Source organism: Acomys minous, assembly GCF_964271855.1.
Source record: "Acomys minous genome assembly, chromosome: 10".
NCBI classification, from domain to species: domain Eukaryota; kingdom Metazoa; phylum Chordata; class Mammalia; order Rodentia; family Muridae; genus Acomys; species Acomys minous.
This window is the reverse complement of record NC_140491.1, coordinates 105,342,060-105,361,580: the sequence shown is the minus strand read 5'-3', so window position 1 is coordinate 105,361,580 and position 19,521 is coordinate 105,342,060. Positions and strand designations below refer to the sequence as shown.

General features: G+C 49.3%; 1 protein-coding gene across 3 annotated transcripts in view; it reads right to left on the bottom strand.

Moving 5' to 3' along the window:
- GAD1 (glutamate decarboxylase 1) overlaps positions 1-6,296 on the bottom strand; it is a 39,085-nt gene extending 32,789 nt beyond the window's left edge. The window contains exons 1-3 of one of the 3 annotated variants that reach the window (XM_084798623.1): positions 6,085-6,296; positions 4,451-4,593; positions 1,213-1,275 (exon numbers count right to left, since the gene is read on the bottom strand). In XM_084798623.1, coding sequence (XP_084654749.1) covers positions 1,213-1,275; positions 4,451-4,529 — 142 coding nt within the window. In that variant the 5' untranslated portion in view covers positions 4,530-4,593; positions 6,085-6,296. Of the gene's footprint in view, positions 1-1,212; positions 1,276-1,951; positions 2,052-4,450; positions 4,594-5,727; positions 5,826-6,084 lie in introns of those variants that run through there. The other 2 variants (XM_084798624.1, XM_084798622.1) reach the window with 2 other exon arrangements.
- Positions 6,297-19,521: the final 13,225 nt, after the last annotated feature.

Below are 19,521 nucleotides of genomic sequence, written 5' to 3'. Positions count from 1 at the left end.
AACAGGCACAGGGGGGACCAGGGGGAGGGGGTGTTGAGGATGGGAAAATCAGGCCTCAACGGCACCCATTCCCCTCGGGGCTCCCTGCGCTTCCCAGGCTGGGGCGGGCTCTGTGCCCTGCGCCCGCTTGGCTGCTATCTCGTGCGCAGCAGCTGACGGATGGCTCTTTAATAAGCCCCTCGTTAATCTTCCCCCCCCCGCCCCCGCCTCTCCAGCCCCTGCCCGGGGACACCCGTATTTTCTGGCCCGATAAGGCTAGAGAATTTTAGACAGTGAAATGTAGTCAGGAAAGCAACTCCTCATTGTTCAGCCGGAGCCACTCAGCTGTGTCCCTTCGAACAAATCTCCTCTCTCTCTCTCTCTTCTTTTTTTCTTCTTTAAAAAAAAAAAATCCCTTGGGCAATTTCATTTTAGACCCTCTCGTTCCTTTTCCTCTCTTGCTCAGATCTGTTTTCCTTCCCTGCTATCAAATCGTGCCAGACAACTCCCGGCAAGGATCTCTCCCGGCTGCTGCTCCCCCGCCCAGCCCCCGCCCCCTTTCCTTTCTTTCTGCCCGGGTCTAAGACCTACAGGGCAAACCGTCTGGCCCGCGCTGCCCGCACCTCCCCTAGACAGACCGCCCATCCAGGGCAGCAGGCAACCCATTTTCCTTCTTGGGCCCACAAGAACGAAATTTGAAGCATGATGACAATTGGGTGCAAACCCCTCAAGCTGAGGAAGCCACTTTCAATCGGGGGTGGGGGGTGGGGGGTGGGGGGTGGAGTGGGCGACCGCGAAGGGTCAGTCACAGCCTTGGTAGATATTGCGTTTTTGCCCAGCTCACCGGGAAAAACAAATCAGTTCACAATTTTTGTGTGTGTGTGTGTGTGTCAGATTTTACTAATTCGAAGGCAGAACGCGCTAGTCCAAGCAGCTAGGCGCCGGTGAGGACAGCCTCGCTGCCGCTTGGGGGTGCTGTATCCCAACTTCCGAGGCCATGCTGGGCAAAATGAATCTCCTTTTTAACTCTGCAGTTTCCCCTCCTGCCAAGTGAGAGAGGCCAGGGCCTCCCAGGAACCTCCTCCATTGGGCTCCGGGATTGTAAAAACAGTTTAGAATACCAGACCGAAGGGTCGGGGTCGCCCCCGGGATGCAGGACACACCTACAAACCCACTAGCACATTTATCGCTCCGCCCTGAGGAAACCCAGCCCCTGGGGGCCTCTTCACTCACCACAGATCTTCAGACCCAGTTTTCTGGTGCATCCATGGGCCACGCCACACCAGGTATCATATGCTAGGAGCAGAGAGACAAGGCGGAAATTAGCGAGGGTTTCAGACCGCTACTGAATAGAGGGCAAAGGTTTTCGCGATGGCTGTGGAGCCACATGTGTTCTGGAAGGAGCAAGGAGCTACCTAGGTCTTTGGTTCAGACAGAGCTCCCACCTCTCACGCTTCCTGCCTGCTGTTTACTTTCAAGTACTGTATGCTCTTTTGGAGAAGTGAGGCTCACAGCCATGGACCCCCATCCCCAAGGCGATCTCCACCAGGGCAAAGGCTAACCCCAGGCACAAATGGCCTTGCGTGGCCCAGCACCCAGCCGCCAGGCCCAGCTGCAGGTCCGGGTCCTCGGACTTCAAAGGCGACAACAACGCAGCCGGCCAGATAGGGAACATAGAGGCATCTGGGACCCAAATGTCTCATAATTTCTTGGCGGGTCTCCAGCCGAGTGGCAGCTTAAAATAAACTGGCATGAAATGGGGTCGCGGAAGAGTTCAGGAATTAATTGGGTGAAAAATAGTATTTGACTAGATGATCGGCCTCGCATGGCTGCTCCAGTCATACTGGGGAGGAGAGAAAACAATGGTGCGCCAGCGGTCTTGTCCTCAACCCACTCTCACCCCCTTCGCAACCTGTCCCTTATTAACCCTTCCTTCTGATTCCTAGAGTCTGAAGAAGGCCTAAGAGGGCACCTTTCCTCCAAGTGTAAACCGCGGGCTGCAGGACTTTGCCATTTTTTTTAAACCAGGCCATTTTCAAGATGATCTGGTTTACCATTCTTCCGCGTTAACTCCCAGCAAAGAAAAGAGGCAGCCTACTAGGAGTCCCAAGAAGCCTTCATATAGACGCCTGGGATGGGCCCAAGGAGAAATCCACTCCCTAGCCCTCCAGGCAAGACGCCTCCCATCCCCCACCCAACCCGCCCCCTCCTCCAGCGGTGCGCGCGTGTTGGCTGCGATAAGCAGTGACAACCATTAAACCCTAGGCTCAACAGAGCCCCAGAGGGGAGAGGAAACAGCCTGACGTCGTGAGACAGTATGTCACAGATGGAATTCCACTGACAAGACAGGAAATCGGTGCAACGGCAAAACCCTAATAACAGCACCGGAAACATAAAGCTCGACTTCCACCCAATATCTGTGCTTTCTCTTTAAACACCATTTCATCTCGTCACCAAAAGATCCCATGAAACATGCAAGAACGTAGGTCTAAGACTCAGGTGACAAAAACATTTCAGCTCAGACAGGTTAGAGTTTCCCAAGGTCACTTGGCCTGAGGTTGGCCGTCAGAAACAACCGCCCCCGCCCCCCACTACCCCGGCTGGCCAGAGTTAGGCGTTAATAAAAGCAAGAAGGGAGACAGGTGTGGCGGAAAGAGCCCCTTTGTTGCGGCTGGAGTTGAGAGAACATCTTTTCTGAGAGGCAATAGGTGGGAGAGCTCCTGCCTGCTAGGCTGTTTCTGGAATAAGGTGTGTGAGGTGGGTACTGGAGCAAAAAGCACATCTTGCAGGTCCCGCAGAGGCAGAGACCAACAGCAAGCTGGGCGGGCCGGGGAGGGCGCAAAGTAGACAGCAAGGGACCCGCTCTCCTGCCCTCTCCAGTTAGGGATAGGTGTTCCTAGAGAGGGGTTGTTTTTCCCTGGCAGGGACGGGGTGAAATCCTTAGATCTCTGGCCCCCCGTTTATGTCCACGCCACATGTGGATTCAGGTCAGAGCCTTGGCTTTTGCTGAGGCTGGGCATTTGAGGTCTGGGGTGGTCTGGCAGGACGAAGGGGTGCCTGGTGTGGAAGGTGGCCCCCAACCTTGCAGGGGAGGTACTAACAGTGTGCGTTGGAGAATAAAGACTGGAGGAAGATGTCCCGGAGGACTGGAAAAGAAATCTATCTAGGTCCAATTTATAGACAAAAGGGGCGCAGGCCTCGAGCTCTGCCCTGCCAGCTCCCACTGCTGCCTCCGCCGCCCTCCGCTGCCAAAGCCCAGCTCACGTGCCACCAGCTCTGACGGCTCTCCCCTCCCCAGCCCTGCTTTTGTTGTGTGTGTAATTGTCGTCTGCCTGTGTGCAGGAAGAGGGGCTGCTAAGGGAGCTGCAAGGTGGCCTGAGGATTTAGGGCCTCCAGCCTCAGTGTCTGCACCAAAAAATTGAAGGAGAGCTTTCCTACAATCTTCTTGCCACTTGCGTTGACGAGAACCATTGTTTTCACGGGCTTACAATAAGTGTCATAAAAACCCAGCAATAAGCCTCTCTCAGCTCCTCTGTAGAGACTCTGGGGCTGGATCTGTCTGGAGCCGATAGATGTTTTTGGGGGAAAGAGGCTGAGGAAAGACTTCACCCCGACACGGACAAATGCCAAACAAATCCCCTGTCTCCAGTCCTCTATGTCGAGTTAGAAAGTCATTCTGAATTAGAGACAGATTGGGTGGGGAAGCGTAAATGGCACCTTTATCTAGTTTCCCTGTTCTCTCCAAGACTTGTCACCTGCTGACAGGTCCTCGACCAGGAAAAAGCATAAGGGTGCTTTTGCCTCCTGGCCTCCCTCCTCCCCCCCATCTTGCCAATCTGGCTGATGTCTAATGCCCCTCCCTTGCCCTTTTTGTCTCTAAGATGTAATTAATTGAATCTCAAGCAGTTTTGTGCACCTTTCACGCCCCTGGCTTCGCCCTCACTCGTCAATAGCTAGACGCAAATTTGGAGCAATTAGGGACCCAGAGTTTTCTAAAAGCTGCAATTAACGTCGAAATTTTCCCTGATTATGGACTGTGAGTACAGCGCTGGGGGCGGGGGAAGGGAGCGGAGAGGAGGAGGTCAAGTCTTAGCTCAAACCTAAAGCTAGAAAACTGTTCTTGCTGGGACTTCGGGTTCCTTCCTCACACCATGCCCCTGCTCTGACCCCTGTTGTCTCTCCCGTCAGACAAAAACACAACAACAATACAGCGCCGTGCGCGCCTCTACCCGTCGCTAGGACCCTAAGAATCTATCCCGCCGGGGCCCTCGTAAAGTCCCTTCTCTTCGGTGCTCAGGGAGTAACCTCGCACCGCTGGCAGCCAAATGACCTCCAAGCAGGAGGCTGTTTGTTTCCCAGCCTCCATTATTTCAATGCTCTCCTTTCGCGTTCCGACAGCGCAGCCTCCCGCAGTCCCAGCGCCCCTTTGCTCGCTGCAGTCCATTTAATAGGAAACTGGGGCAGGACCTACTTGTAGGGCGCAGGTTGGTAGTATTAGGATCCGCTCCCGCGTTCGAGGAGGTTGCAGAGGAAGGAGTAGAAGATGCCATCAGTACGGTGGTCCTGGGGTCTTCACAGTTCAAGGGTCCTCTTCGGGTTGGGCGCAGGAACAGGCTGCAAATAGAAGAGAGAGCTGTGCCGAGAAAGCTTCTGGGTCCTGAGGCCCGGGGCACTGAAGTCCGGGAGACAGAAGGGAGACCAAGGGCAGCGGGCTGGCTAGGTCCCGGTGCGCGGTCTGTGGGAGGGGGTGGGGAAGCGCTCCGTAGCTCAGGGACTAGGGCGCAGGCACGGTAGCCCCGGGCTCCTCTCGAGTCTGGAGGCGCAACGGGGTGCCCCAGTGAGGCTCCGAGCTAAGGGGCGCCAGAGGCGTGTTCAGGACGCGAGGGGTGGGGTGGGGACAGGGCTAGGAGCACTATGGAGCACTCTTCGGGCGAAATTCAACCGAGCCTGGACAAGCCCGATTGGGTTCCCAGCAGCCTGGCGGACGGGCAGAAGGGGAGGGGGGAGCGCGGGGCGGGCACGTCTGGTTTGGTGTCTGGTTCCCGTTGTTGTGTCTGGCTAATTCCTTGGAAAGAAGGCGGCTCACAGCGCCGGGGACAGGGACTTTGATGAGACAAGGTGAGAGGAAAAAAGAGTTTTGTTTTTTTTTAAATTTTCCCCCAGGACTTGACCCGCTAAGAACCAGTCACCTTGCGCTCCAGACAGCCAAAAGGCAACGTGTGGGAGCCTTACTTGTCTGTTTCTTGTCCCACCTCGTTTGTAGCTATCTCAAACCTAAGGCAAATACTCCGTCCCAGATTCACTGTTTCAACTCGACCTAGTCCCCAGAGTTCGTCTTACTGAGCCAGAGAAGGTGGTGGAGGGTAGAAAGGAGAACGTTATCCGGGTAGCGAGCTTGCGCCCAGGGCGCAAGAGACCTCGGATAGAGGAGTGTGCACGCTCCTATTTTGTGTTTGCTCGCGGACAGAGATGGGTAGAAGGGAGAGAAAGGAGAGAGGGCAATAGGGAAGAGAGGAGCAAGAAGGAGAGAGGGAGAAGGAGAGAGAGAGAGAGAGAGAGAGAGAGAGAGAGAGAGAGAATGAATCTGGGTAAATCTAAGACCCCGCAGAGCGCAGCAGCCCACCAGCCGCCTCTTGCGGCTAGTCCCTCAGAGTGGGCATCTGTCTCCGCGCGCGCGCTCTCTCGCAGCTCCGCTGGCGGCGGTGGAACGCGGGTGCTGGGGAAGTAACAGGTTATCGCTCCTCGCACCTTCTGCCGCCGCTACCCTGGCGCGTCTTGGAGAGCCCTGAGCTCCGATCCCCGAAGCTCAAGGGAAAATGGCTCTGGTGTCACTTCAGCCCCAGCGTTTCCTCCGGAATGAAGCTGATAAGGATCGCAAGAGTGAGGAAGGCCTGGGGCGGGGGTGGGCGGTGGGGGCGCGAAAAGACAGCTGCGACTGGACTGACAGGAAGCACTCGGCTGTGGAAGGTGGGCGACAGTTGCACGCTGGGTTGGGGGTGGGGGTGGGATGGGGTTGTAGGGCTTGACAAGCAGCAGGCTGAGAGGGCCGGATTGAATAACGAAGGCGGGGCTCTGGCAAGTCCGGGCGACCCGGTATTTACCCACCTCGGTTCAGCGTTCGCGACCTGGACCCTCCAGCGGTTCCTCTATGAAGCGTTCTCAGCTTGCCTCGGCTCGGCTCTGCTACAGGCGTACGTGCTGGGTGTCAAGCCAGGTTGCTTCCTTGCTTGCACGATCTCTGGTCCGGCACGCGAGAGCCTGGAGAAGAGAGAGATCTGGAGAGGCAGCCGCTGGGTTTGGGGGAGGCGGGGGCGGAGTGGGGAGGCGGGGACCCGCTCGGCTGGGGGAATCACGAGGCCTCAGCTAGCGGGGGCAGCTAGTCCGCTGAGCCTTGGGGCTCCTTTGCAGGTGTTTGACTGACGCTGGTGCTTTATAGGACGTTTATAAATCCAACTCACGGGTTTGAGACTAGAAAGGGGGGGGGGGGGAAGTCCTATGAGTAATCCAGAAGGCACTCAGGACGCTCTGTTATTTTTTTTTTAAAATAGGCAATTGTTGGGTGAGAGCAGGGAAAAGAGAATTCTGTCTCATTGCGTTGGGCTTTTCTTCTTTTTTCTTTCTTTTTTTCTCCTCTTCTTTGCCCTCCTTTCAGTATCTTGGAGAAGACTTGAATAGTTGCTTCGCCTTAATCAATTTCCTGTGATTGCCCAAGATTGGCGATTCCATGAGGTGGTTCCTCCCCCGCCCCCCAGATGGTGTCATGCGAGGGGCGCGCTCTCCTGAGGCAGCTTGGCTGTAAAGGGAAAGCAGACAGATGAGGGGACCATCCAGACCTTGGAGTTTCCTTACTCCAGTTTCTTCATTTAGTTAGAGACATCACCAAACTACCTCGTTCGAACACAGCTACTTAGTACCACCAGCGGGGAAAGGGGACCGATTTCCCTTTCTCTGAGCCCCTCCCTTGAGAAAGGGGAAAGAAATCTTCGTGATTGATCATGTCTGAAGGTTAATAACATGCACCAGTGCCGCTCCACACGCCTGGGGAAGCAGAGCGTGGAGGTGGCTCTGGGAAGGCAGGAAGGCACTTCTTGTCTTGGCCCACTCTCCTCACTTCTTTTCAATTTCATGGTGCTTGAAGATTCTCTCTTAGCAATATTTAAGCACCTTACCGAGCGGGGTAAAGTCCCCCACCATTAAGAAGGCGGTATCGGGAAAATTTCCACCAGAGGGCGCCAAACACCCAGCGACCCCGTGCTGCCTGCGTTTTTCCTGGTGCGCCCTAGACAACACCTGGAGATGTCCGCCAGGCTCTGTAATTCGCCGGCCTCTGCAAGCCTCCCCGCAGCTTCCTCTACGCTTTTTCTCTCCCTCCGTTTCTTATTCTTTGTGGGAGCAAAACAGACTTGATCTTTGGGTCTCTCTGGGTGATGGAGAGTACTCCACGATCGCTTTACTCGTTTTCATAGTGATTTCTCTCACGTTGTGATGTATCAGGCAGGGTTTATTTATGCTCACGTCTGGGTCTTCGATGGTTTATCCCAGGCCTGCCCCTTTCCTGTGACAATCTTATCGATTTTCATCACCACGCAACGGAAACATTTTAAAAAATCGTATAAATCAGCGACATTTCTGTGAGGGAGCTCCAAGATTCAGGGCTGGAAAGATATGGTCTGATCAACCAAAGGCATTGAAATAAGAGCGTTTCTCCTGTTACCAAAGAGAAGCCTTACAAAAAAGCCCCTACCTCCGCAAAAACCAAAAAACATCCGAAGGGTGAGCTGAGCCGTAAAAGAAGTTTCCCTGCGCCACAGTTTCTGGTTAGGTACAGTAGGTGTGTGTGTGTGTGTGTGTGTGTGTGTGTGTGTGTGTGTGTGTGTGTTCGTTCGTTCCACGAAGGAAATGTCCCTTCAAACCACGCATCTCTTGGCTTTTCAGAATATCTTGAAATTGTTCATGAGGAAGGGAACTCGGAGTTTCCTCCACGCCCACTTCCTTAGGAGATGTAGTGACATCAGTCAGGATGCCGGGTGACACTGTTTAATCACTCATGACACGCTGGCCCGAGGTGAGGAAGAAAAAAAATCCTCTCGACCCACAATTCCGCCTAGGTGCCGGCCTTCCTCGTTTTCATTAACCTTCATCCAAGATTCCCTGTAAAGGAAGGTGCCTTCCTTCTCCTATGACACACTAGATGGAGAAATTTTCAAGCATGTCTTTCTTTGACCACAGAATTCAAAGCACTCACTCCTAGGGCTTTATTTAGCCAAAAAAATGTTGAAAAGGAAAGAATTTTCTGTAACAGTAGATATTGCAAATTAAACCAGGTCCATCTTTGAGGTGTTTCTCTCTCTCTCTCTCTCTCTCTCTCTCTCTCTCTCTCTCTCTCTCTCTCTCCTTCTCCCTCTCCTCTCTCTTTTATGATGGGGAGGAAGAAAATGAAGGCTCCTGCATGTCCTTACTTTAAAATCATATGAATAGTCGTATTCAGTTGAACGGATATTAGTGACCCCTTTGGTTTATATTTTTATCCTTGCACTTATGAAGATGGAATTCCTGAGAGCTCGGGAGAAATGGCTGAGGGGCCTCATGACGGAGTTGACCTCCGAGTATCTGCTACTGCAGCTCAAGACTGTTGGGCTAAGCAGGATATTAAAAACCGAGGGCCTGGAAATCCACTCAGTTCTGGTACATCGAGTTTTGCGGCAAGGACCACTCTCCAGCACCGAGGACAGCGCCCTCCGTTAGGGGCTTTCCTGGGCACTCCCTGCAGGGGCCTGGCCAACCCCCTGGCCCCGCCCCACGCCGGGCTCCATCTTCTCCCACGGCTGTAACTGCTATTTATTTTGCCTGATGGGGATTGTGGGCTGGTGCGTTTCGCTCACTCCTTTCTTCTCCTTTTAAGAAATTGGACGGATGATAACTGCCCTTGCCACTTGGCTCTTCCGAGACAGTATTTAGAACCTATGTTTTTATTTGTGGTTTTCACTCTTTTTCATCTTGAGACTCTCTGGAGGGTGATGTTTAGGAGAATGGGGGAGTGGGTGGGTGGAAGAAAAACATCCTCTCCAGGGACTCGAACCGGTGGTGAGAGTTGGCTTGGAGGGGTGTGGTGTCCGGCCAGCTGTTTCGTTTGTATTTTGATCTAGGATTAGCTCTTTGAAGAAATAGGAAAGCAATGCTCCAAGACACAAAAGGACGACGGAGGGCGGGGGGAGTAACTCCAGGTTGCGTTTTTTCTCCCTCCTCAGGGTGTTGGGGGTGGCTGGCCCGCTGCTCACCTTACCCTGTTTTCCAAGGACAACGTTCCCTAGGTCAACAGTGACAGATGCGGACAAACATTTTTCCGGCCCACAATGTCCTTTCCTTACGACATTTCAAGATACTCAGAACGTGTCTAGGGCCCTGGCTTTTTCAAAAAGGAAAAAAAAAAAATCTGGCGGGAGGAGCGTTAGGCATGGAAGCAGCATCGCAATCCGCTTCCGGGGGATTTCCCTCACTTTTGCTTAAAATATTTTGTCAAGGTGAGTAGATAAGAAACGTCAAATGATTTTTGACGCACTTCGCCTTATTAGCTTCCAGGAACAGTAAAGTCGTAAGTTTTAGTTCATTTTAGCTAGGTCATAAAGGTCTATATATATATGAGTGAAAGGAAGAGGAGAAATGACAGTGCTAGCGTTTAAAGGTGTATGCCGGAAGGAGGCCTAGAGACGTGGTTTTGAGTCAGATCGCAGGTCCCTTCGCTGTGGGTCCACACTTTAAAGACAGATTCCCCGAGTCTCTCTGGACTTTCTTTGGAGGGCCCTAATACACACTCCATCCTAACAGAAGCTGTACTGGTTCCCGGAAGGCTGGAAAGTGTTAAAAGGGTGGCGGGAAGGGTGGCGCCCCTCTAACAGGGGACGAGGAGAGAGGACTCTGGAAATGCCAGTGATTTCTCGTGGAGAGCTGGATTTTCCAGATAATGTCATACGGCCGTTCCGCTTTGATAGTCCGAAGCTGAGAACGCTAGCGTAAATCGAGCAAGCAAGCAGTACTGTGGGATTTGTATTTACATATGTGTTACATCTAGGAACGCCCAGCTCTCTCAACCTCGAGCACGAACACAGTGACCAGCAGGGGGCGATAGATTACAACCCGTGAGAACGACAGCCCCAAACACAGCTGGTCTTCAAGGAAGCTGGCCAAGACGCTTCCATTTCCCCGTGCTTGGCTTTTTTTTTTTTTTTTTTTAAAACAAAACAGAACCCTTTTAAACGCTGCGAATTGCCCCCAGATGATGTGACCTGAAACATCCAGAGTCATGTGTCCCTTTGATGAAAGAGGACGGGCAGCGTGACATTTGTCTTTTTTCCCTTGTTGCTGTATCCCAAAGATGTCCTTAAGGAATCCTTTGATTGTAAGCTGGAAACAGCTTCGCTGTAAAGCAGATAGCACAGAAATCACAGACCTGAGTACAGATGTGAGAGGGAGGATGATTGTAAACACAGTTAGTGAGAAATAACAAGTCAGGAGATGGAGTATCATTTCACCCCTTTCTTTCTTTCTCTCTCTCTTTCTTTCTTTCTTTCTTTTTGTTTTGTTTCAATACAGGGTTTCTCTGTGTAGCCTTGGCTGTCCTGGACTCGCTTTGTAGACCAGGCTGGCCTCGAACTCACAGAGATCTGCCTGCCTCTGCCTCCCATCCCGAGTGCTGGGATTAAAGACATGGGCCACCACACCTGACTCATCCATTTCTTTTTCTGCTTAAAATGCCTGGCATTTAATCTCTATTTCCAGACTTAACGAGTCTGGGACTGTTTGTGAGAAGGTTCTGGAAGGGAATGTTCTGACTTGGTCATGAAGAATCTAGTTACTTAAACTTGTGGGATGAGGTCTGGCTCCTTCCCAGGCACTGACCAGTGCTCTTAAGGAGAGAGGCTTTGTTACAACTCCTGAAGTTGTCAGTCCAGTTTAAATGAAGGGCTTATATGTAACAGCTCATTGGGCTGTAGGTTTTCCTAATGTTGTAAGGGGGAGGGGGAGGGGGGATGAGGGGGGAGGGGAATAGGGAAGGGGAAGGGGGATGGGGATGGAAATAGGAGAGAGGGAGGGGAGGGGGAGGAGGGTAGGGGAGGGGGAGGGGGATGGGGAGGAGAATGGGGGGAGGGGGGAAGGGGGAGGGGGATGGGAATAGGAGAGGGGGAGGGGATGGGGAGGGGGGGGAGGGGGGGAGGAATCCATCATAGTTCCAGTTGTGAGGCAAAAATCCTGTTTTCTTTGACCACACGAGCCAGGGATCTTTTAGATCCATATAAACTGAAAAATGTTTTAAAGCTCACAAATATAAGGATTAAACGAGAATCATTATCTTCTTACTGGGGTTAGAGACAAGTTTCAACTCTACAGCCAGGTTCCAAGCCCCAGAGTGGGAGGCGCATCAAAATCCCTCACCTCTCCGCCCTTTCCTTGGTGCAGGGTTTAGCCATGTGATTTGCTTTGGGCATTGGTATGAAACTGAGCTTTGGACTCAGGAGTGGTATGCTATGCAATCAGTATTGTAATTACAGCTGACAGCTGTGGTCTTTTCCACCAAGAAGGTTAAGGGGGAGGCTGGGTGGAAATCCCAACACGTTGGCACAGGAAGAGGAGGCAGACCTCCTATAGAGTGTTTGGCTAAAGGTTAATCATTATTGAGGTTTTCCTGAAGAAAATGTTAATTTCATGGCAAGTCTTTGTCAAAACATCTTAATGGTTTTATATTTGAAAAGGACCACAGCTAGGCTGCCCACGTTCCAATGGGTGGCCCTACATCCAAGCACGCATAGGCAGCACTATGTGGATTTGGGGCACTTAAAAGAGTGCAAGAAATTAGGAAGGAAAAATGGGCATGGGGATATTGGAGTTGGAGGAAGAGAGTGGGGAGGTGGACTTAACAAAAAAATATATTACATTCATGTACAATATTCTTAAACTAGAAATTTAAAAATGCACAAAATGGCTGAAGCCGAAGGAGCAAGCAAGCTGCCTATCAAGAGTTGTGGGTCCCTTCTCACTCCATTAGAGGGCAGCGGGGACAGAAGCAGTGTCTGAGGGTGTGGCGTGGACTCGCAGCTCCCAAGTCCACCAGGGCTAGGAAGGATTTTGTTGCCACTGCTGTTGCAGAACAGAGCAACAGCAAGCCCAGTTTCAGTCATCTTCACTTTAGGGAGAGGGGCCGCTGGGGAGTGTCTCCAAACCATCATGGTGTCGCTCCCTCCCGCCCCCAATTCACACACCTCAAGCCTGAGCAGAGAAACCAATGCCCCCCCCCACTCCCCCAAGACAAGTCCTGCGGAAGGGGGACTTGGGTTTTCATTTGTGGGAAGGGACCAAAGACTTCACGGAAGCTGAGGAACTCCGGGAGTCTTTGCTTCAGTCGCAGCCTTTCTGGGTACCTTGAATGCCAAGAGGCTGCACTTTCACCACAGCAATTTCTGATGATGCTCAGAAGGCCATTTCACCCACAGTTTCCCTGGCATGTCTGCGGGAGGAGGTCCTCAGTCAGGAGCACCTCACTCATCGGTGACACCTGAATTGGCCGGGTCTGGGATATCTGCTCCAGACTGTATGGCTGAGCGGGAAGATTATAATTTGCAGAAATTATGTAAGTACTTGCTTCTCATTCTTCTCTAGGGCAGTGGGAGGTTATGATGTAGTCCCTTGGACCCTATCCCAGCACAGAGTTCAGCTTGTGTAGCCTGCGTCCCAGTGAACCACGTTGGTGTTTTTAACTCTTTATCTCAGGTGGGTCAGGTTGAAGATGGTAACTGGGGGAATGACTAGGGACCATCTCAGACACCCCCTTCCCCAGCACAGCTCCAGGCACAGTAGAGTAGATGACAGCTAAAGCCCGAGAGAACACAGCAGGGACTGTAGAGGGCTGATGCTGGAAAGTCAGCACAGTAGACACAAAAAGGACCGTGTTGGGAAGATGAGAGGGGTGGAAAGCTGCAACTGCTGATGGCTAAAGGCTGGTAAGAACCGTAGCTTCAGGGTGCAGGGCCATCGCCACTTACAGCCCAGACCAAAGAGTTCTAGATCCCAGCACCAGAAGTGTAGAGACATGGAGGAGAGTTGCTCTTTGTAGCTTCCATTGAGAGAGAGCAGATCATCCCAGGATTGCTTATTGTTGGCCTAATGGTGAGTGTTTAGAGGGGGGTGGTTAGAGATGTATGTTTCTGTGTCTCTGTACCCCAGTTTCTCTCTTCTATCAGGAGTAGATGAAGTAGTAGTCCTCATATTGCAGGTGAGAAGTCCCACGGAGATTGTGTTCATTTTTTTTTTAAGATTTATTTTTGCGTGTGTGAATGTTTTGACTGCATGTATGTATGTGTAGGACATGCACGCCTGGTGCCCACAGGGGTCAGAAGAGAGCATTTGATCTCACTGAACTCGAGTTACAGGCAGTTGTAAGCCACCGTTTGAGTGTCGACTGAACCTGGGCCTCTGTAGGAGCAGCCAGCGAGCCTAACTGTGGAGCCATCTCTCCAGCCCCATTTGTATGTGTGTTTTACGGATTCTCACTTAATTACCATACACCCTCTGCTTTATCCGTGAGGCAACTTTTAGCCAGGGAGTGTCCAGGTCTCAGCAGACAGCCTGCGGGGGGAGAGATGGGAAGGCAATTCTCTTTTTCCTACAACCCCTGTGCCCCATGCTCTGCTCTGTGACACCTTCTAGTTCAGTCATGAATAACAATTTGGCCTGAAAAAATAAAATCATTCGCTGAGGAGTTCTGTAAGAAGAGGATTGGGGGATGGGGGTTGGGGCTGGAGAGATGGCTGAGAGGTTGAGAGCACTGACTGCACTTCCAGAGGTCCTGAGTTCAATTCCCAGCAACCACACGGTGGCTCACAACCATCTAGACTATGATCTGATGCCCTCTTCTGGCCTGCAGGTGCACATGCAGGCAGAGCACTGTATACATAATACATAAATAAATTTTTTTTTTCTTAAATAAAAGGATTGGGGTTTCAGACTCCAGATAAGGCTTAATTCATCTGAAATAATCCTATATGTGATGTTCCTCTTCTCCCTGTGCAATCTTCTCCTGCTGTAAATGTTATGGTCTCCAAGACCTGCTGGGGTCTTAAGGTAACTTCACCAGGAACAAATGCAAAGCTAAACAAACAAATCAAATGTGAGGTTAACAATTAAGAAATATCTTTAAAATCTATTTACTTGTATTTGTATATGTGTGTACCTATGGCTGCACACACATTACAGTACACATATCAAGGTCAGATGACAGACGACTTTCCCCCCCCTTTGAGACAGGGTCTCTCTATACAGTCCTGGCTATCATCGAACTCTTATGTAGACCAGGCTGGCCTTAAACTGAGAGATCCTCCTGCCTCTGCCTCCTGAGACCTGGGATTAAAGGTGTGAGCCACCTCCCTTGGCCAAGAGGTGGCAAGTATCTTTACCTCCTAAGCTATGGTAAGACCTAAAAGTTAACCTGTAAACCTTACCCGCCCAAGGACCAGGTAACTTCCAGGCATGCAGGGACCAGAATGCCGTCCTGAGCATTTCTCAGGTGAGCTTTTAAGCGCAAAACCACACCCTGGGTTGGCACACCCCAGGTAGCAAGAACACTCAGCCAGAAGCAAAGTTCATACATTTAGGGACTTTCCCAGAACTATGGACTTTGATGGCTTCGGTTTTTCCTCCTCTTTGGCTGGTGGTACTGCCTACGTGCTGGGTTCCTAGGCCCGAAAGGTTCAAGCAGTCCTGGCATCCATGCTGCTAAGGTCTCTGGCCCTGTAACATCAGGCCTCCAGGGTTCTGACTTTTAACTTGGCCATGCCATTTCATTACTACTCTTCCCAGCCATATTCATTTTTTGCTGTTTCCTTGACTGTCCTAGGCATCTTCCCATCTCAGGGGCGTACCGTTATCACCCGCTGTAGAGTTCTCTCCCTTGGTGGGCACAAGGCTTGTTGATCTAATGTTCTTTTCTCAATGAGACCTCCTTTCACCCTTCTATTTAACACTGTGATTCTCTAGGACACTTCTTCCTCCAACACTTTTTACCACTTGGAAATTTATTCACCTCATTTAGAATTCATTTTTTTCTACTAAGACTGGGGCTGGAGAGACGGCTCAGTTGTTAAAGTATCTGCTTTGATGTCATAAGGATCTGAATTCAGCTCCCTAAACTCCACATAAAATTTATGATGGTATGCGCATGTAAACCTGCTGCTGATTTCGGGACCTCTTTGACCAGCCAGTTTAATCAATTGGTGCTTACTGGGGTCAGTGAGAGATCTAGTCTCACAGAACAAAGTGGGAAGTAGAGGAAGCCACTCAATATCAACCCTTGGCACGCACACATGCACTCATGCATGCGCCCACAGATATGTACACAAACACACACAAATATGTTTTGTGACACCAAACTGTCTTACCATTGTGTCCCACCACAGAATGTTCCACAGTAACTACTCACTCCATGTTCTGTTGGTTTTGTTTTGAACAGCTGAATAGATACGGTCCTAATTCTCCCAGGGGGCATTTGGGTTTTGATCATGGAGGGAAGACACCGGGTTACTGCAGAGTGAATGTGGCTGGTCCCAGTTGGGCCAGTTTGGTTTTTTTTGTTTTTGTTTTTGTTGTTGTTTTTGTTGCTGTTGTTGTTCTGGATTCCTAAGAGAAGGCAGATGAAGGGAGAGCAAAGAGCCAAGTCCTCCCTCCCCAGACCATCCTTGAAGAAGGTAGTGGCATAGTGGATTGCAACAATGTCCAAGCCTTGTCTTAGCAGGTGGTAAGAAAACGAGTTTGAGAAAACTTTCCTTGTTCTATTAATTTCACCTAGCAATGGTTTTTTGTTTTGTTTTGTTTTGTTAATTTGTTTTTTTTTCAAGACAGGGTTTCTCTGTATACCCTGACTGTCCTGAACTTGCCCTGTAGACCAGGTTGGCGTCAAACTCAGAGATCTGCCTGCCTCTGCCTCCTGAGTGCTGGGATCAAAGGCGTGTGATCCCCTACAGCTGGTGACACTGATTTTTAACATTTTCTCTTTTCTTTCCCTGGCAGGTTTTGAGTTAAAAGAAAGTAGTTTGGGGATGATGAAGTCAGTTGATTTATTCTGTCTCACCTTCAGTTAAATGCTCCCAAACCTGGTGTGGTGGTGCTTGGCTTTGATCTCAGCACTCAGGGAGGGAAAGGCAGGAGGATCGCTGTGAGTTCAAGGCCAGCCTGGTCTACAAAGCAAGTCCAGGATAGCCAGGGCTACACAAAGAAGCTCTGTCTCAAAAAACAAAACAACAAAATTCTCCCGACATCAGTAGGAAGCAACTGATTTTGGTACCTCTTATGATGGGCAAGATTCTCCTTTGAGGGCTGGAGAGATGGCTCAGAGGTTAAGGGCACTGGCTGCTCTTCCAAATGTCCTGAGTTCAATTCCCAGCAACCACATGGTGGCTCACAACCATCTATAATGTGATCTGGTGCCCTCTACTGGCCTGCAGGTGTACATGCAGACAGAGCACTGTATGCATGATGATAATAAATAATAAATCTTTAAAAACCAGAATAAAAAAAAAAGATTCTCCTTTGAGCACACTGTGTGCTCAGAGGGTGAGTTACTATGGAATGTATCACTGTTACAGAATGGTAATTTCCAGGTGATGTTTCCTGCAAAAACATTTAGAATAATTTTTATTATAAAGATGCACTTAGGGACCTGAGGCCATAAAAGACCCTAAGCCTTGTTGCAAAGTAGCTGAACTGTTAAAAGGGGATAAGGAGCAAATAAAAGGTAACAATCGAAATATATAACTGAACTGGTTGGGGTGTCTTATGCCTCTAAGTCCAGGACTCAGGAGGTAAAGGGAGGAGGACTGATGTAAGTTCAAGACCAGCCCGGGCTACAAAAGCCCAACACATACATGCACATGTTCACACCGTTGGCTTTGTTTGTGATGTGCAGTGTTAGATGTGTGATGTGTGTGTATGCATATGTGTGTTTGTGTGTGGGTGTGCATGTGTGAATGTTTTATCTGTTCAGTTTGCACTGCAGAGGTCTTTTACTTCCTTGGCTATGTTTACTGCTAAGCATCTTATTCATTTTTCGACAGGGTCTCATGTAGGTGAGGCTGTCCTTAAACTCCTATCCCTCTCCTGTCACCTCCTAAGGACTTATGGCTGAGTACCACAGTGACAAGGACCCAGGGGACTTTTTAATAAAAGTCTTGTTTATTCTTCTCTCATACAAAACATCCTGACTGCAGTCCCCCTCCCTCCCCTCCTCTCTGTTCCCTCCAACCCTCCCCCCCTCCCCCAGATCCACACCCCCACCACCCCCAACCCCCCACCCCAGAAAAGAGCAGGCTTCTTAGGGACATCACCTGAACATAGCACAAGAAATACAACAAGACCAGGCACAACCTCTGGAAGATCAGCCATTGCTCTTAACTGCTGAGCCTTCTCTCCAGCCTTCACTTAAAGAAATTAAAATATATTTTAAATTTAGAACAATTTTAAACTTAATGTGTTTAATTAATGTAACGTAAACTTAATGTAATTACTAATTACCTCACTTTCCCCTCTCCATTCCTCCCTACAATCCCTCCCATGTACCCTACATTTAGGGAGATTACCATTAGGGGAATATATTTCTACCGCTCTCAACATTTATTTCACTGGTTCTCAACCTTCCTAACACTATGGCCCTTTAATACAGTTCATGTTGTGGTAATGCTAACCATAAAGTTATTTTCATTGCTACTTCATAAGTGCAATTTTGCTACTGTTATAAATCGTATGCAAGGGGCTGGAGAGTTGACTCAGAGGCTCCTCCAAAGGTCATGAGTTCAATTCCCAGCAACCACATGGTGGCTCACAACCATCTATAATGTGATCTGATGCCCTCTTCTGCCCTGCAGGCAAACTTGCAGGCAGAACACTGTATACATAATAAACAATAAATATTGAAAAAATAAATCGTATGTAAATATTTGGTGTTTACAGGATGTCTGATGTGACCCCTGTGAAAAGGTGGTTCAATCCCTCCAAAGGGGTCGCGACCCATGGGTTGAGGTCAAACACTGCCTTAGTTACTTCTCTGTCTATAGATGAGGCACCGTGAGATCGCCCCCTCTCTGTTAGCAAGTCTCATTGCTTCTTCAGGTTGTGTTTTGGCAGTCGTATTATTGAGGTATCACAGGAGAAGTTTTCCTGTCATTTCTAGAAGGCACAATCTACAGTTGATTGCTTGGTCCTCTGGGTCTTATCTTTCTGTGCCCCCTTCCTCAGGCACAAGCCAATTTTTAAAGTAAAGGTTATTGTGAATGAATTTTCCTGGTTTCTTTCACAGCATATTCATTGTTAGTATATAAAAAGCTACTCACGTCGGGCATGGTGGCACACACTTTTAATCCCAGCACTCGGGAGGTGAAGGAAGGCGGATCTCTGTGAGTTCGAGGCCAACTTGGTCTTACAAAGCAAGTCTAGCATAGCCAAGGCTATACAGAGAAACCCTGTTTTGAAAAACAAACAAAAAACAAAACAAAAAAAGCTACTCACTTTCATAGGTAGATTTTTAATTCTGCTACTTTGCATAAAGTGTTTATCAGATCTGTTTTCTGCAGTCTTTAGAGTCCTTTAAGTGGGATCATATATCTATAAATTTTTTATTTTTTCCTTTTTATTTACTGCTGTGACTAAGAATTTTAAAATTACATCATGTGTGAATGAAGAATGTGTGTGCCCATGTCTCGTTGCTGATTTAATAGCTTCAGTTTATCGTACACAGTGTGTCTGCAAGAGATTTGCCACTTGCAGCCTTTATTAGTCAAGGCATGTTCTGGGTCTAGTTACTATCTCCAGGCACTCAGGGGACACTGAATTTTGTCAAAAGATTTTATCTCTTGATACGATCATGTGATTTCTATTTGTTCTTGATTCTATTTGTATGCATACTAAATTTATTAATTTTTCCACGTTGTTCTTTTTCTTCAATCCCTGGAATGAAATAAAGTCGATGATCTGGCTGCCCTGGACTCACTCTGAAGCCCAGGCTAGTTTTCAACTCAAAACCACCTGCCTCCACCCCTCGGGTGCTAGGATTATGGGACTGTATCACCAGGCTCTGTTCTTTGCTGATTTCAAAAAACTGACTTTTACACACACACACACACACACACACACACACACACACACACCATGGCATACATGTGGGGGTCATACAATGACTTTTGGAAATAGATTCCTGTACCATATGGATTTTAAAGACCAAACTTAGGTCATCAGGCTTGACCTAAGGACATTTACCCCTGAGTGAAACTCCCATCCCTTTGTTGATATTTTTTGAGAGGAGTTGTCTATATAATCTATATTTTGATGAAAATTGAGCACTGAAGTCATCACTATAATTGTATTTGGACTAATCTGTCCCTTTATAGTCTACCAATTTTGCATAATAAAACTAAGCATATCACTATTTAATTTATAAGTATTTATAATGGTGATTCATTTTGGCTTAAAGACTGCTTTGTCAGACACGAGTATAGTTGCTCCTCTTTG